Source organism: Fukomys damarensis, unplaced genomic scaffold (genome assembly GCF_012274545.1).
Source record: "Fukomys damarensis isolate Sample0158 unplaced genomic scaffold, DMR_v1.0_HiC HiC_scaffold_24, whole genome shotgun sequence".
Lineage (NCBI taxonomy): Eukaryota > Metazoa > Chordata > Mammalia > Rodentia > Bathyergidae > Fukomys > Fukomys damarensis.
The window spans coordinates 6,934,904-6,952,873 of NW_022900936.1; the positions used below are offsets into that span (position 1 = coordinate 6,934,904).

A 17,970-nucleotide genomic window follows, 5' to 3' on the forward strand; every position below is an offset into this window, starting at 1 on the left:
CTGGCAGTCCCCCGGCCGGTAGTGTGCTCAGGAAGAAGCGCGCCACCTCGCACGGGGAGCCCTGGGGCTGTCCAAACTTGGGGGGCAGCACGGGCTTCTTGCTGCCGAAGACAGGAGCGTCCAGGGGGAAGGGTCCATAGCGGTAGGAGAAGGGCAGGCCACAGGGCGGTGCATACAGGAGGTCACGGCCCTCGGCGTGCAGCTGCTGCTCCTGGCCGGCAGGGGTGCCGGTGGGGGCGCTGGCTCCCCACGCTGCGAGCTGGCCACAGTCCAGTTTGTCCACATGGAATGCGCTGTACTGCTGTGGGCGGAGAAGAGGGGACAGCAGGCCCAGGTCACAGGTCTCTGCAGGAGCTGGACCCACCCCCACACCAGGCCCAGGTGGGGACAGCAGCCCAGCCCCTGGGCAACAAGAGTCCCCACCCTAAGCTGAGAACACACCAGACACAGGTGGACATCACTAGTTCCCAGGGCGCACGAACTACATTACATAGAGAGGGAAGATTTTCATCGTCAGAGTGCTACAAGCTGAGCACAGCGGCATGCACCTGTCATCCAAGCGGCTGGGAAGGCTGAGGCAGAAGTTTAAGACAAGCCTGGGCTCCACGGTAAAGCTCTGCCTCACAAACGCAAAATGTCACAGAAAAAGCACCGACAGGCTTGTAACCACATCTGCATGGATCCCACAGCCCGACGTGTCCTCTCCCATTTGTCACTGTCTACCTGAGTACTGGCTTGCCCCAAGCTGAGCCACTAAGGTGTAGACAGGACATCCCGAGGGCCCCTGCTGCACTCCTTGGGGATCCCTGTGTGTTCAGAAGGTTATCATTCCTTAACATGCCCTGGTGTCAGCCAGGCACACACCTGTGATCCCACCACTCTGGGAGGCTGAGGCAGGAGGACTGCAAGTTCAGTATAGCAACATAGCGAGACTTGTCTCAAAGTGAAGATAAAAAAAGTGCTTGGGATGTAGCTCAGTGTGATGGTCTGGGCTCAGCCTCTAGTACCAGAAGAAAATCAGTCAAACATGCCCCCGTATCCCAAGCCCCAGGAGCAGACAGAGGTCAGCTGTGGCCACCTGGCTTGTTACCTGCGGGGGATAGGGGTTCGTTCTCAGCTTTGTCCTCATCTTCGTGTTTTTGGGTTTAGCAAGTTTCCTAGCTTCTTGTGAGGTAGACAAGGCGGCTCTCCAGGACTCGTGCGCCTTGGGAGTGGACACCTGCTCCAGCGACAGCTGAAGCTCCTTGTACTCGATGTCCCTGGAGAGCGAGAGCGGGGGTCGGTCAGGAGCAGAGGGAGATGGGTCCCAGCACTGCGGCACCTCCAGGCCAGGCGGGGACGGCCGTGACCTGGGGAAGCTGAGCAGACGGAGGCCAGCTCGCTCCAGCCCAGGTGGCCCAGACGTCCCGGTACTGCCAGGACCGTAGGGCCTAGGGAGGCTGCGGGGCAGAAGGACAGGGAGCAGGGCACTGAGGACACTGTCAGGCTTCCCGCTCGATCGTCCTGGAAACGGGTGGGGAACCCTATGGTACATCACGCCGGGCTTCACCCCTGCCCTGCAGAGCCAGCCCCGCAAGGTCCCCGGAGGCCTGGCCCGGGCAGCAGCGTTTCTGCCCCAGCTCTGTCGCAGTCACCCTACTTTTCAGCACTGGGAACCTGCCCATCCTTTTATGGCTGAACCCAGACCCTAAGACTTGCTGCTCTCAGGACATAGATGGGGACACTTCCCGGGTGTCGCAGGGCCAGGGCCAGGTGCAAGGTGACTTAACAGCCACGGGGGAGGAGTGGTCTCCTCCCAGGCAGCTTCTGAAGGCCTTGAAACTACCTGGGACTGAAGCTAACTCTCTGGGTCTTTCCTGCGGAGTGGTCGGGGGATACCACGAATTGAACCCAGGGCCTTCACACTGAGCTACACTCCTGGCCCGTTTTAAAGTTTTGAGACAGTCTTGCTAAGTCACTAGGTTACCCAGGCCGCGCTGGAACTTGTGATCCTCCTGCCTCAGGCTCCCACAGCGCTGGGATTCCAGGCTTGTGCTGCCACACCTGGTACCTCCTGGGGCTTTTAAAGGGCCAAGCGTTCGCCATCATTTGCAACAGCTATGTAGGAAGATGGGACAATGGGAGTTTTCCTCATCCCAAGCGGCAGGGACAGTCAAGATGACCAGCAGGCTGTGGGCACTGACAGACACCACAGGTTCAAATCCTGGCCGGATGTGCGCCATCTCTGGACCCATTCTCAATGGCTCTGTGCTGGGGTCCAAGTTATGCCCAGAAGAGGGTCCCTCCTCAGCATCCCGGGAGCGTAGAAACAGCTGGGACTTCCCCGTGTGACTGGGCTGCCCCGATCCAAACAGAACAGGAGACGAATGTACAGATCAGAAAGACAGAGGGAGGGAGGAGGTGGCACTGTGAGCGGTATGATGAGGGCAGGGCGGGAGAGAGGAGGAAAGAAACAAATACGGCTGACTTACGTGAGGACATAATTGACACTCACGATGCAGTGTGGCCGGGATGAGCGGCTGTTGTGCACCACGGTGGCATAGCTCTGCACCCACACCCAGCCGCCCAGCTTGGACAGCAGCCGGTAGTACTTGGTGGTCACCTGGCCCTTCACCAGCACTGCAAGCACAAGGTGACAGGGGTCCTCAGACCGTGCGGGCCCCGCTCCGGGATGCCACCCCGCCGGTGACCTGCGTCCCCGGCCCAGCCTTTGGGGCCAAGGACACTGAGAACCCCACACCCGGGATCAGTGAGTGCTGTGGGGGGAGCCACCCCAGACGGCACCCAGACCTGCCAGTGAGAACCGGGTTTGCCTTTTAGTATCCAAAACGCCACACATAGGTTCTAATGCCCAAGATTGCTCATGCCACGGGCCAGGCGGGAACTTCAGGGCTGTGCCCAGGTGACAAACTGCTGCTGCTGTGTGTTCATCCCGACCACCCGCATTGCTGGGCACGCTGGCGTCCTATGCTGCACGTGTGGAGCCCTCAGCCGGGCGACACAGTTCCTGAAAACTGGGCCATGGGCCCACCTTCCACGCATGGGTGCGAACTCCAAGCTGCTGAGTGCCCCCCAAAGCCTCTGTGTGCTCATAAACTGTGCTCTCCCCTCCCGGCCTCTGTGAAGGGGTCAGGGGAGGGAAACACCGCGGCTGAGAGCAGGAGCTGCTGTGGGTGCCCCCAGCTGTCCCACCGGCCGTGGGCCCTTCCAGGTGGGGGAGTCAGCAGGGAGCTGTCTGGCTGTACCTGCTCTCTGCAAATAGCTCTGCGTCAAAATGTGTCAGTGCAGGAGAAACAAAGCTTCAAGCAGGACAGTAAAGAAGTCACCCTAATTTATAAAGAATTCATAATGATTAATAAAAACACCAAGACCCTACTTACCAAAAACAAAAAAAGTTTAAACGGGGCATGGTGGCGCATGCCTGAAATCCCAGCACAAAGGAGGCAGAGGCAGGACTGACTGTCATGAGTTCAAGACCGGCCTGGGATACATAGTGAGACCCTGTCTCAACCAAAACTTAATTAATTGATTAAAACCACCAAGATCTTAAAACAGAGCATGAAGAGACAAGTCACCAAAGCACAAACACATATCCTGGCCTTTCACTTCTGTGGCCTGCTGTGTTCACACAGCCAAGGACTGTGAGCATCTGGCGTTCCCTCTTCTGCCTTACACTTTGTACTTGCTCTGATTTCTTACACTCCTAAAAGCTGTCCAGAATCATTTTAAGCCAGCTTATCACAGACATGTTAAGAGTCAAACTGCAGAGATTTTATGATCTCCGCCTTAGAAACGGAGACCAAACAAAGCGGTACATGGATCTCTTTCTTTCTGCTTCTCCCTGACCCAGGCTCACAGCACATCTGGGCAAATGCAGTCCTTGGTCACAACCTTCTCGGCTTTGCTTCATTTCTCCTCCCGCCGTCTGCCATTCTGATTTTTTTCTTTTTTTTTTTTGGTACCAGGGATCGAACTCAGGTCATTGTGCTTGCGAGGCAGGCGGCAGAACCACTGAGCTAAATCCCTGCCCATCTGCCATTCTTAATTGGCTGCCTGGAAGGAAAGTGGGCCGGAGGGTTGCAAAGCTAAGCCTTTCTTACAGGGACAGACAGGGACAGGGACAGGGAGATGTCCCCGAACCACGAACTCCTAGTCCCAGGTGTGCCCCTGTCAGCAGCAGCTCCAGCGTTATGGCCTAAGGCGGTCCTGATTGAGGTGGAAGCCTGTTGTCTTGGCTCTTCCTTCCTAGGCCGCTTTGGGATAGAAATTCTAGCTCCATGAAAATGCTGCGCAAAAGGCAGGCTGCCTTCCCGCTGTCTCCTGAAGTCCCCGCATGGGCACGGCCGGGTCTCAGGCCAGCCTCCGAGAGCAAAGTGCCTTGCTTGGGCCTTGACCTGCCCTCCGCAGTTGACCCGTTTGTGCAGGCTACAGAAAAGGGGCCTGGCCTCTGCTCGGGTTGAAGACAAGGACACTTTGTCATGGGCTGGATTGTGAGCCTGGCCCCGAACTCCTGGGCTCCTCACACCCCAGAACGTGACTACCGAAGACAGGCTTTCAACAGGGATTAAAGCTCATCCATGCACCTGGGTCCTCAGAAGGAGCGACAGGGACACCCGCGAGGACACAGGGAGCAGATGCCGTCCGTAAGCCAAGGGAAAGCAGCGCCGTGGCACTGTGAGCTTGGCCTCCAGGCCTGGGCCACGGTAAGACAAGCCCCTCATCCGTGGGTGTGGCGGTCGGAGCTCACCGAGCCGGTCCCTTAAGATCTGAACAGCAGGTGACAAGCGGAGCTGGGGGACAGGGGGCAGGCCCGGGTACCAACCGAGGAGTGGACGGCGAAGTGAATAGGTCCCCCAGTCCGGGTGAGGACCCTGGCGCCCAGGAGAGGTATGAGCCACGGGTACACACAAGGGCAACGGGGCCGAAGACCCGGAGGGCCGATGAAGGGCTGGCACATGGAAGACAGTGCTGGGCAGGGTGGCCCGCCCTCGGGCCGTGGTTGCACCCCACGGCTGGGGACCCACTTTCCCTGGGGCTTACTGTGGCAGGGCCACTCTGACCTGGTTCGGGTAAGCCGGGAGTCTGTGCTCTCCAGGGCTGCCCTGAGCCCCGACCCACGCAACTGGCATGTGAAGGCTGCGCTCAGCCACCACACAGCAGCCAGCAGGTCCTCCGGGGGGCTACCTCCCCCGGGCTCACTTCTGGTCCCCTCCCCACGTCTTAGTCACCAGACAGTCACCGCGCCTGAAGCCCAGGACCAGGGCTGGCAGCTGGAGTCGAGGAACCCGTGGCAGATATGAGCAGCCCCGGGAAGCGGCCGGCGGGAAGGACAGCAGGCGTCGGGTGGGAGGCGCTTGGTGTCCCGCTGAGGCCCCCGCTGTCCTGGGGGCTGCAGCAGCTCAGCTCCTGGGTGGCACCAGCACTGGGACCCACACCCCAGCCTACACGTGGCAAGCACCTGGGCCATGGCGGAGGCCACACCTGGCTGCCACCCCTCCCGCTTGCACAGGACACAACCAGCAGAGGGGACACTGAGGCAGACACAGGGCTGTCCCCTCAAGCCCTTGAGGTCAGAGCCGTGGGGCAGCAACAATGGCTGTCAATATGGCAGATTTCCACCCCCATTTGGGAAGGACCACCGCGCCCCGAGTCTTCTCTAAGTACCTCCCCGGGCTCCTTTCCTGTCCTGGTTCCCCTAGGACCCTGCTGCATCCGGAAAGGGCAGATTTCCTGTGAGGTGGATGGATTACGGTGCACACCACAGGATGCCACCCAGTGCAGGCAGCAAGCACAGGTACTCAGGAAGACCAGCCCACTTCAGCCTACTGTGGGAACCACAGGAGAAAGGCTTAAGACCAGACCAGCTGCATCCAGGTCGGCCTGACTCAGCCTCCTTGGGGTCTCATGAATCTCTCCTTACAAGGGACCCAAGAACAACACAACTAGCACTGCTGAAGCCTTCGTGGCCTGTCCAAGAGGGGAGTCCCCGCCTCCTCCCTTAGCCAGGCACGAGAGGTAAAAGAGATGGGGACACCGGGGCCAGGCCGCATTCCCACACCACAGATGGAAATGAAGACTTTGGATGCGCGAGTCCCTCTCTGTGTCTGACGTCCAGCCGGAAGCCCGCTGGGAAGGACAGCACTTGGCCTGGGAGCACGTGGAGTGGGCATCTGCCCCCAACACCACGGTCACAGGGGCTTCTGGAGGCCTCACCCCTTGACTGACACACTCGTCAATCTCCCAGCTGCACGAGAAAAGCTTCATCCCCAGCCAGCGACTCTGACCTACGGGTCCCACCCAGGCGCTGAGCAGTTGCTTCCCTGCCCAGCTGGGTCTCAGAGTGACAGGGGTCTTTGTAGGTCCTGATTTGATCATTAAAAATAATTCAAAGGACAGGGCCGGGGAGTTAGCTCAGTGGCTCTGCTGCCTGCCTCACAAGGACCAGAATTCGATCCCTGGTACCAAAAAAAAATTGAAAGGAGCTGGGCATGGTGGTAAATGCCTGTAATCTCAACATTTAGGAAGCTGAGGCAGGAGATCACCGAGTTCAAGGCCAGCCTGAACTGCACAGCGAGACCTTGCCTCAAAAAAAAAAAAAAGAGCTGGAGACGTAGCTCAGTGGTGCTGCACCTGCCTGGCAAGTGTAAGGTCCTGAGTTTGATCCCTGGTAACAGAAAAAAAACAGAGGAGGAGGAGGAAGAAAGGATGCACAGAGGACAAGGAGTCTGCCCAGCCAGAAGTCCTGCTTACTGTGGTGCCTTCCAGGGTGCCCTGGGTGACAGCACTGACACCTGGGTGAGTCACGTTCACCGGCCACCATCTGCCCTGTGCAGCCAGGAGGACCATGCAGGTGCAGGCTGAGCTGCAGACCTGCTGTCCACTTCCCACTGGGCCACCAGCCACTGACCTGGGGTCACTCTGACCGCCTGGTCCACACCGCAGACTCCGTCCCTCGGGCCCTTGCCCCCTGACCAGCAGCCGCAGGAGGAGTTGTCCATTCCCTCCAAGCGACCCCTGCCTCCATCGGAACTACAGGAAGAGCACCAGTGACCGCCGCACCCTGCCTGGTGCCAGATGTTCCTGCTGCACCTGCACCATGGGAAAATCCAACGCCGTTTGCTCTCTGTTCCGAGCCACCCTTTCCTACTGTGGCACACGATCACCGGCCCGGGGCTCCGTGACGGTCAGTCAGTGCCACTGCTCCTTGCAACTGGTGTCCAGGTCTCACGGGGAAGCTGAGATCCGGATCCACAGCTAGGATCGGGTGTCCCACAACCTGTCACTCGGGCGCCCTGGGGGGTGCACTGGCCACGCAGAGCTGTGCTGAGCAGGTCTCGGCTCACGGCCGCGCCCAGCCCTGTCCCCCACGGGCCCCGACACGCTACTCACGGAGGTGGTGGGCGTAGCGGAGGTGGAAGGTGTCGCAGCCGTGCACGTGGTGGTACAGCGTCTTCTCGATCAGGTCCTGCGGCTCGTAGCCTGTGAGTTCAGTCACCCTGGGAGACAGCACAGCTCCGTGAGTTCCCGCTCTGTTTAAGCCAGTACTGATTTTGACGACTAAACAAGTGCTAAAAGGCTAGAGGGGGGGTGGAAACTGGGAAGTTTTTTTTTTAAACAAGCAGCAAATCTCTGAACTCTAGGCTGGTCCAGGACCAGCAGTGTTTGTGGGCAGCGCTGGTCTTCCAGACATTCGGGACGGCTCCAAACTGTCCCCTTTCTCAAGGTTAAGCTTTCCGAGGGGCCTTTGGGGGAACAGCACTGCCGCTGGGGGAGCTCCCCTGATGAGGATAACCTGCCGCTTACTTTGTTCCTCCCCTGGCTTTTAAATCCACCGCACACTGCACACTGCTACTCAGCGCAGGTGGTCTTGGACCCAGCGGCCGGGCCACTCCCACTGACGGAAACTGTGGCTAACTGCAGAAGTCTGAGCCTCGGATCAGGGGAGGATTACTTCGGACCCCCCAGAAAACAGCGCAACGTCTGCAGATATTGTGGCTACAAGGGAGGCCTTAAGCTCTCCGTGGAGACGGAAGCCTTTTCCCGGTGCTTATGCGACATGACCCTGCTCTCCTTCCCATCCTGCCTGGACGTATTCATTTCCCCTTCGGCTCTTTGAAGACCAGGGGCTGCCGCACCAGCTGACCTTGGATGGCTCCACCCACAGTGACCAGGGGAAGTGGAACGGTACCTTCCCAGGCTCAGGGCCAGGGGGAAAATGGGCCTGGAGAGGAGGTGGCCCTCAATGCCTTGGGGGCAGAGACTCAAGGACAGATGGAAGAGGGAAACAAGCAGGGATTCCTACGGGGGCGGGGAAGGGGGTGGGGCTGAGGCTACAAGGAGCAGTCAGTTCTGGAGGACAGGGAGGGGAGGCTGAGGCAGGCTGGACCTGGGCACTGCTTGCCAGGACATGAAATGTTAGTTGCAAATTAAACCAGGAAACTTGACCTTTTGTTCTTGAACCCTCTCCCCTTTCTGTTGGCTTTGGGTCATAAATCTCTGAGAGCCTCATGTTTGCCCCTGGTGGGGGATACGTTCCCACACTTTTTCTCCGGGATGGGAAGAGGACAGGGCTGCAGGCTGTGGGGAGGGTATATCCCTTCCCAAGCCCCAATTCCAGTTATCTGGGGTTCAAGGGACAAGTCTCAGGGCCACCTAGAACTTCAAGCCCCCTCAGAGCCTAACTCTGTGCGGCAGGAAAATTGAGACGTCTGGTTTCCCCCAAAGAGAAAGCCAGGCTTCTCCACAGCATGGGGATGAAAGAGGCTTCTCAGACCTTTTGGATGTCGAGTCCTAGAGTGAGGGCCCCAACGTGTAAATGGATCAGAAACACACGGATTAGGTTTCTCATTAAAGTCCACACGGGCTTTAAAAATTAAAGGGGAGGGACGGGCTTGGCAGGGCGCTCAAACCCATAGTGTCTGACGACCTGTCACAGGGATCTGCCAAACCCCAAACATCGCTGGGCTCACCCATCCTTCCCAAAAGCACTAGCTACGGTTTCAAAGTGAAATCCACAACCATGAAGGAGCCAGCTCGCAGGTTATGCCGAGTTCAGCTGTGTCTGGGACTGGGCCAGGCAGGGTGCAGTGGACCCCCAAGCCCAACAGTCTTGCTCCTATGACTGGGGGCTGCGGGGCCAGCTGACCCCTCCCTGTGGCTGCTGGGGTTTGGATGCAGAAACTGACATCTCTTCCCTGCCTAGGCCTCCGTGTCCCTGGCCCAAGCCCTTTCAAAGATGACAGGAACTTAAAAAAAAGACAGGAACTGCAACCAAATGGAACAAAGACCACAGCAACCATAAGGGTATCTCCAGCACTCGTGATCTCTTGAAGTCCTTCCTCCACAAATGAAGTTTAGGAAAAGCCCAAAGGTTTTTCAAGAAGCTCCCTGATACTGAGATGGAAGAAGCACAGTTTCTAGGAGGGACAGGAAGTCTCCTTCAAGAGAGCCACTTCTTTGCTCTTCTTCAAGATGGCTTCCCTTCAAGACAGCAGCCCCACATCTGAGGGCGGAAGCTCCCATGATGCTCCCTCCACAAAGGCCACATCGGAAGCATTCTCAGAGAGCAGAAGGCAGCTTCTAGCTAACCTCCTCTAACTTGCACTGCAAAGACTTCAGATCTCTCCTCTAGGGATATCTCCTGCCTTCCTTTTCTAGAGAATTCACTGGCTGGATCTCGGATTTTTCTAAAATTATCTGTGAAATATTAGGAAGCAAAACGAGGGAGAAACCAACTGGATCCTCCTTGATTCCTTCAAAACTGCCCTTGGACAGCCCACTTCCTTCAGAAATGGTTAATAAGTTGGGAAAGGTGTCCCCATCACTGCACACACCAGGCGCTGAGACAGCTGGCCCAGCCCTCTCCTCAGCATTTGTCACCATTTGGCCACCCTCAAAGGCACCAGCAGTCTCCAGCAGAGTTCTGTTTGCCCTCAGCTCAGAGTCTGGGGGACAATGCCAGCTCCACTGAGCCAATGCTGGTCACCTCTCGCCTCCTGAATGGTTCTGAGGACATCCACAGCTCGCCTTCACCTCCTACCTTTAACCAGGTAGCTTTGGTTTTCTCAAACAAGAATCAATACGCGGCTAAAAATTATCAATATATATGGTATTTTACTACAATTTTTAAATAGCAAAAAAATAAAGCTGAGTGTGGTGCACACCTCTAACCCCAGTGTTCTGGGAGGCAGACAGGAAGATGTCAAGTTCCGGCCCAACCTGGGCAACATAGAGACTTAAGAGAGACCCTGTTTTGAAATAAAAAATAATAAAGGGGGCTGGGGGATGTAGCTCAGAGCAAAGGCCTTGGGTTCATTCCTCAGTATCAAAAATAAATAACAAAGTTAAAAATACTAAAAACGATTAAAAACTCAGTTTCCAGGTGTCTTGGTGCACTCCTGTGATCCAGCTACTTGGAAGGCTGAAGCAGGAGGACTTCTTGAACACAGGAGTACAAGGCCAAGCACAAGAACCTGACTTGGCGGGGAAAAACAGAAAAAGAAAAAAAGTTCAGTAAACCTTGGCTTTACCCAGAATAAATATACCCTTCGTCCTGGAAAGCTGTGTCACACATACCAAGTCAGGACAAGCACCTCCCTCTGCTTGCACGGTGGAGGACCCACAGGCCAAGAGCAAGTGGTGTGGAGGTGCATGGGGCTCTGTTTTCCACGTGTGTCCCATCTGTTATCTAATTTCTTCTTTCTGAAACCTTGTGGCTAGCTAGTGGGTGAGCAGGTCTGTCACTGTGGCAGTGAGAAAAGGGAAGAAAGCCCAGCCAGCCTGAGGCTCGGGACTTGTGAGGATTTCTTCATCTATTCCAGAATGTACCCCCAGTACATCGCCTTGTCACGTACAAAAATACAATTCTTACCGATTAAAAATGAAATAAAATTTAAGAATAAAAGATAAAAAGAACAGTGAGTGCCAGGCGTGGTGGCTCAGGCCTGTAATCCTAGCCCTGTGGGAGGCTGAGGCAGGAGGACTGCAAATTCAAGCCTAGTCTGGGCAATTTAGTGCTTTAGTGGGACCCTGAAAAGAAAAAAAAAGAAAGAAAAAGGAAACAAAAAATCTGAAGGCTGGGGATGTAACTCGGTGTGAAGGCTTTGGGTCCAATTTCCAGTACCACATCAATAAAATTTAAAAGATAAAAAGGCCTGCGCTGCCTGGGTGCACGAGACCAAAGCTCTCCATTCTGGTTTCCCAAGTTGGCCCCTGCAAGGCCTTGGGGAGCAAGTATCACCCTCAGCCTCAGTTGCTCCCTCTGTGGTCCAGACACACACTGAGTGCTGCAGAGCTTGGGGTCCAGTGTCCCCCAGCACGGGCGACCTCACCACTCCCTGCTCTGACCTGACTGCCTGTGGCTGCCACAAATCTGAGGGCTTCACATGCTGCTGGGCAAGGAAACCTCTGTTTGTCCTTTGTCCTAAAGTCCAGCCAGCTTGGCAGAGGGCAGAGGCAGGACCCTGACGCTGTGGGCCTTCAGGAGAGGCTGCCTCGTGTCTCCCCCACAGGTTTCCTGGACAAACTCCAGTGAGGTGACTCAAACGGTAATGAACTAGTTAATCACAAGGCCGGACTCTGAGGCTGACACTAACGCTTTCCACACACGACTCGCTTTTGGAAATCCCTTTCTGGTCCACATTCTTCCTTGGAGTTATCCTTGTTAGAGTTTGGCTGCATATCACAGAGTTTCCAGGGGCCAAATGACACCATCAGGGCTGTCCGGGATGTCACAGCAGTGGTGGCGGTGGCAGGGGCCAGACTCACCTGGAGTCCAGGAAGATGAGCTTCAGGTCAAGGCTGGCCCTGAACATGAACATGTTACTGTGCAGCTTGATCTCCGTGATGGCGCTGGGCGGCAGCGACTGGCCCACGGCCACCAGTCCCACAATCTGGTAGCAGGAGTCATACAGGGACATGTCCAGCATGTACTGCCTAATCTTCAAGTAGCCGCTGCAGTGGATGACCTGGGAGGGCGGGGAACAAGTCAGGTGGCAGGGGCCCTGCTGACCAGGGCTCAGGTTGGTGCCCACCCTCCTCACTCACTGTTCTAGAAGGTTCTGGAATATTCTCCAGCCTAGCACCTTCTGAGCTTTGCCGTCAACCTGACCTGCTGCGCTGCTCTCTTAGGAAGCAATGTCATAAAATATAAGTATTGTTTTGCCCAGTTGATTGTGTGCAAGGAAAGCCACCAATCGGGGCTCTCCCGTGCGTGGTGGATTCATATTAATTAACTAATTGCCAAGCTGTGTTTAGAGAACAGGACAAAGGTATTTTGTTCTGCTCATGCGTCCCCTTTGCTGCACGACGCGTCCCCTTCAGTTAGGACTGAGTTTGACATCTACATTACTGACATACTGTATCAACTCCTGTAAATTAAAAATTCTGTCTATAGAATTTAAAAGTCTTCTTTTTGGAATGTATTGGAACTTTTTATTTCTGAGGCTTACTTACAATTCAAGGTTTTAATAAACAGTGAGCTGCACAGAAGCCCTCCCAAGTGTTAGAACCAAAGACCATATGGGAGAGAATGCACAGCATTCAGAGGCAGGCAGAAACATCTGTGCATTTAAGCCTCAAAAGCAGAGCATTTATAGCATTTAAAGTCAGTAAACAGGCTGGGGGCACAGCTCCTTGGCACAGTGTTGCCTCACTCCACACGTATGATCCCCAGCCCTGCCAAAATAAACAAACAAACAAACAAATAAATAAAAAATTTAAATCGTCAGTTTTGCTAGGATCACGGTCATCATTACAGTGGTAGTGAATGCTAAAATCTTAGCCTTATAATTGTCTTTTCCAAAACCCTTCCTCCAGGATTCCTGGACATTTTAACCATCTTTAGAGCTGAATAAATCTCAAAACCCTTCACATCAACTCTCATTTTGCTGAGGAGAGAACCGAGGATAAAATAGATAGATGGTGTATTTTGCTTAAGATCAGACAGCTGGACAGTTAATGAGAGGCAGAAACAAATCAAGGCCCAGGTGGTCTGAGTGGTGGTCTATCCGGTGCAGGGTAAGGCAGGGGGCTCCCCAACCTGGCCCAAGAGGCTTAGACCCTGGGACCAATAAGAATAAGAATTGCATCTCCCCCAAAATATAAAAGCATTTGCCAGGCACTGTGGCACACATCTGTCATTCCAGCCCTCAAGAGGCTGAGGCAGGAGGATTGCCGCAGACTGGACGCCAGCCTGGGCTACATAGTTCAGGACCAGCCTAAACTACACAGTGAGACCCCTTGCCTAGCATGCACAAGGCCCTGGGTTCAGTCTTTAGCACTGAAAATAAATAAATCAGAGTGAGTGACATCAAGGTCTCAGGGAAAAAGGTCAGAGTGGGGTTGACTGGAGAGGGACTCAGGGGAAGGGGCCCAGCCCAGCGGGGGCTTGGAAGGGCATTCCAGAAAGGACAAAGGCACAGGCGCCAGTGTGTACTCCTTCACCCCTTTTCAAAGGGGCAGAAGCTCCTAGAAAAGGCTTCCAGCCACCTCCATCTCCAGAGCAGTGGACGGTGGTGACCTCTCTCCTCCCGGGCAGGAAGGACAGCAGAGAAGATCCCTGGGAAAAAGGTGAGGAATCAGTTCCCCAAACCTGCGTTCTGGTCTGGGAGCCGCTGCCCCTAACCCTGAGGTGAAATACTGCCAGTTGTTCACTCAGGCGTGCTGGTACACATCTGTCATTCCAGTACCCAGGAGGCTGAGGCAGGAGGATTGCTGTGAGTTCCAGGCCAGCCTGAACTGCACAGTGAGACCTTGTCTCAGAAAGTCATAAAACAAAAGCAAACCTGCCAGCTGAATCTCAGAAATGAACAGCTCCCAGATTCTGGCATTATCAGAGCAAGGAACAAGGCCTCAAGGAGGCTGCTGCCTACCATCATCATGAGTGCTGGGTTGGATGGAAGGCTCTGGAACATGAGCAACACTGCCATGTTCTGAATTCTCACTGCCGCCCAGATGTTGCTCTGAAATTTGGGTTCTCAACATGAATTCCAAGGGCAACTGCTCCACAAAAAATGAAACTCCAGTGCTGGGCTAAAGTCTGTCCCGAGCTACCTCGGCTCCTAGCCTGGTGTGAGGAGATCCAGCGGCCCAGCCTGGCCTTCCCTGTAAGGCTCTCAGGCAGCTAGGAGAGGTCACTTGCAACTTCTGCCTGGGCAGGGTGATGTGTCTGCTTCCAGAACCTTCCTTTCTGTGTGGTCTCCAGGGTGATACAGAATATAAAACACAGTGGGGACCCAAGCCAGCTCCTCCCTGCCCCGCCAGGGCCCCGTGTACCTTGTAACCGCTGCAGGTCAGGCCCGCGTTTCTTTTGGCCAAGACGCACTTCATCCGGAGGAAGAACGACCTCTCCATCTCGTATTCTGAAAGCAGGAGCGAGGTTCTGTGGGCGAATGTCCCACTGCTTCCCCATCTTCTCCCCACACAGCACTGAGAAATTCCCAGGGCCACCGCCACAGCTAGAGGCCCAGCCCTGACCCACAGAGCTTCCGATTCAGCTCCCATGGGCACCAAAGGAGGGCAGGTGACCCATGGCCACAGCAGGAACATGGAAAGGGCAGCCCGAAGGCAAAGGGTGGCCTGGCACAGCTCCAGCTGTCACCACACACCCCCCACAGGCCACAAAGTAGCCTGGCGCCAATGGAATGTCCTGGGCCAGCTCTGGGGCAGGCGGCTGAGCTACAAGGAAGGCCCAGAAGTGTCCGACTTCTGTCAGGGTAGCAGATGCTAAGTACCAGCCACAACTCAGCCCCTTTCCCTGGCAGAGGGAGCCAGCCACATGTGCCTCCTGCCAGCTATGCTGTGGGCTCCGAGACCCACTGTGGTCAGACCAAAGCTCTGGCCTTCGTTTCCAGCCCTGGAAGAAGCACGCCCATGTCCCTGTCCTCCCAGTCCCTCTGACAGCTGTGGCTGGGCCACAGCTTTCTCTCCTTTCTTTCCCAGGCTGCACACACAAATCTCTGGCCTTGCGATTGCAAATGGCCCCTTAAGGAAACACATCTGCTTTCAGGGACGCCAGCATTTCCAGGCACAAACAAATGCCACACCTCTGGGTGAGGGAGAGGTCACCTACTCTAAATAAACAGCCACTTGGTGGAGGTTAATAAATTAATCTTTAAAGAAGTGACCACGAGGAATGGAAGCAAGGCCTTCCACACGCTGAGGGTGGGGACCAGCCTTTGGAAGTTAGAGAATTTGCCACACAAGTCCCTTGCCTTCCCACTTGGACAGGCTGCCATGTTTTACCCACAATTCCCCCAGCACCCCGGATCCACAGGCCTGAAGCTTCCTCTACTACGGCCACGTGTCTGCACCATGCAGCTAAGCACTGCGCTGTGGAAGCACAGGTCTAAAACACATGAGTTGGTAATTCTTTGTCCGCCTTGGGAAGAGCTCATTTCTCACACATTTACCATAAAACAGCGAGGGCTCGGATCAGATACAGAAATCAGCTCTGCAAATGAGACCTTAGGGAGGAAACTCAGCCTGCACCCCTGCACTGGCACTGAAACATGGGACCCCAACACGCCCAGCCTTGTTGCTTCTCCTCTCCTACTGTTGCCTCAGACTTGAGCCCCACAGAAGCAGGGGTCCAATGGGTCTTCCGAGATTCCAAGATTCATTCGCTTCCATTTTGCAGACCTTCTGGAGGCTAAGAGCGGGTGGGGAATGGAAGCGGGGCTGGCGGAAAAGCTGGCCCCATGCAGCCAGGACCCACGCAGTGTTTCAGAGCCACACACCACGCCGCACTGAGAGATTCCCAAGACGCCTGCTGTCTGTGTGCAGCTTTAAACCACAGAGAAAGGATCCGAATCGGGTGCGGTGCTCCAGCCTACGTGCTCTGTGTTAGAAATGACTTCTTTAGAGCTGTTCTTCCTTTAAGCAGGCAGCCGTCCCATTTCCGAGGAAGTAGGAAGCACAGACAACCACCGCCCACCGTGTCTCAGGATCTAACACAGTGGGCTCTCCCCTGAGGAGGGAGGGAGCAGACTCCAGGCTACGTGATAGGATCGAAACATAAAGTGAATGTTTCAAATTTTTAAAAATGTACTACAGTAAAAGACACACTGCCATAATCCCTCCTCAGAACGCCCCTCTAGCTTCCAAACTCCTATCACATCGTTCTTTGCACTTTCTGGAGCAGCTCTGGATGTGCTCTTTCCCAAGCGTCTTTAGTTGTACTGTTGTGGCCGTCTCAATGTCCTGAAATGATTGAAAACTTTTACCTCTTCTGTTCGTTTCAACTTTGGGAAGAGCCAGAAGTCCCACAGTGCCAGATCCAGTGACTAAGGTAGCTAGCTACAGCCTGCGATTCTTACTTCCTTGGAAATCGGTTAGCTGCCTAAATAATAGGAAGAATGATTCTGAAGCAGTCAGAGCCTGAAATAGGCAATATACCTTTTACTTTGCCGCACGTGGTGGTGTGCACCTGTAATCCTAGCACTCAGGAGGCTGAGGCAGGAAGACTGCTAGGAGTTCAAGGTCAGCCTGAATGACACAGCAAGACTTTCTCAAAAAAAAAAAAAACAAAACCCAAAATAAATACGTTTTAAAATGTGAACACTCCCCATATATTGTGATCACGCTTTATATTTCTGGAGCTAGAACTCGGGGACACAAAGTTGCATCTACAAGGAGTCTGACAACTGAACATACTCCTCTGTGGCCCCTGCTCCATGCCTTCCAGTAATGCTTTCCAGGAGGGGGCAACACGAATGGAACTCATTTTTTGCCTCTGGCTAACAAACCTTTTCTCATTACTCTTGAAGTTTTATGTTGTGCGTTTTGTTCCAGTGGGGAATTTTGGCCGTGGTGAGTGCCGTAGTCCAAGGCACAAGGAGAGCCCTTGGTCATGTGCCTGCTGGCCGAGGGAGTTAAAGCCCAGGGAACTGGAACAAGTCCTGTGTCTTGCTGGCACTCATCACAGTTGTAATTTAAGGAGTCATTTGGGCAACGCCCAGGGCTTCCTAACATGATGTGCGCCATGGCACAACACCGATATCCCTGCTCAGAATAATGCTCTTAAATGGGTGAAGTAAAATACATGAGATTAAACAAGGAACAGTTACCAAAACACTGGAACACGTAGTGAGATGGATGCGAATTGCTGCTCTGTTGCTACATTAAATAACCAAAGTCAGTAGCAAGCCTCAGAACTCCTGGAATTTCAAAGTAGCCATGCACATAAACAAAGTATTTAACTCTCTACCACAACCCTAATGTGATGTGAAAACGACCCATGATGAGTCTGCTTAGCAAAACCACTGGGACTATGAGCTCCAGGACGGTCTACAGGTCAGAACAGAGGAGTGCTGGCTTTCACCTAGAGGAAAGAGTGCTATAATTTTCTCCTTGAAACTGCATGGCCCTTCTAGCCCCCAAGTCCTATCTCTACAAGCAGGGCCCAGCCCTACACCCCTAGACACTGCGGTGGTGGAATTCAAAGCCAGGAGCCTGTACATAAGGGGAACAGGCAGGCACAGGAAGCAAAGCCCCGGTCACAGTTAAGAACAGGGCCTGCTTCCTTCCAGTCGCCCAAATACCTTGGAGCAGGTGATGGTGGAGAGGCGGGTGGGCCGCCAGGACAGCGGTCATCTCGTCGTGGTCAGAGGGATGGATGTACTCGTAAATACTGTTGCCTGTGAGCTCCACCTGGTGAGGGAAGGCGGGTCAGAATGTCAGCAGCGGCCCCTTTCAGCGGGGCCAGGCGTGTCACAGGCTCATGCCCTCCCAGGGACAGGACTCTGAGGTCCACTCACAGCCCACACCATCCCAAGGAACACATTTGCTTCTGCTCAGCCAGCTCCAAACCTGTCTGCCACACCTGACAGGGCCAGAGGCCCCCTGAGAACCCCCAAAGGAAACACGCAAAGGTGGCCTCAGAGCGGGTGCAGAGGCCCCCGCCAATGTCATGTGGAGAGGGCAGCCAGTGGGAGGCAGACTGCAGCCAAGGCCTCCCCGGCCCTCAGTCAC

General features: G+C 54.8%; 1 protein-coding gene across 1 annotated transcript in view; it reads right to left on the bottom strand.

Moving 5' to 3' along the window:
* Sim2 (SIM bHLH transcription factor 2) overlaps positions 1-17,970 on the bottom strand; it is a 43,351-nt gene that overhangs the window by 2,686 nt on the left and 22,695 nt on the right. Inside the window, exons 7-13 of the mRNA XM_010636612.1 lie at positions 17,541-17,649; positions 14,275-14,360; positions 11,767-11,966; positions 7,390-7,496; positions 2,472-2,619; positions 1,091-1,259; positions 54-301 (exon numbers count right to left, since the gene is read on the bottom strand). Coding sequence (XP_010634914.1) covers positions 54-301; positions 1,091-1,259; positions 2,472-2,619; positions 7,390-7,496; positions 11,767-11,966; positions 14,275-14,360; positions 17,541-17,649 — 1,067 coding nt within the window. The remainder of the gene's footprint in view (positions 1-53; positions 302-1,090; positions 1,260-2,471; positions 2,620-7,389; positions 7,497-11,766; positions 11,967-14,274; positions 14,361-17,540; positions 17,650-17,970) is intronic.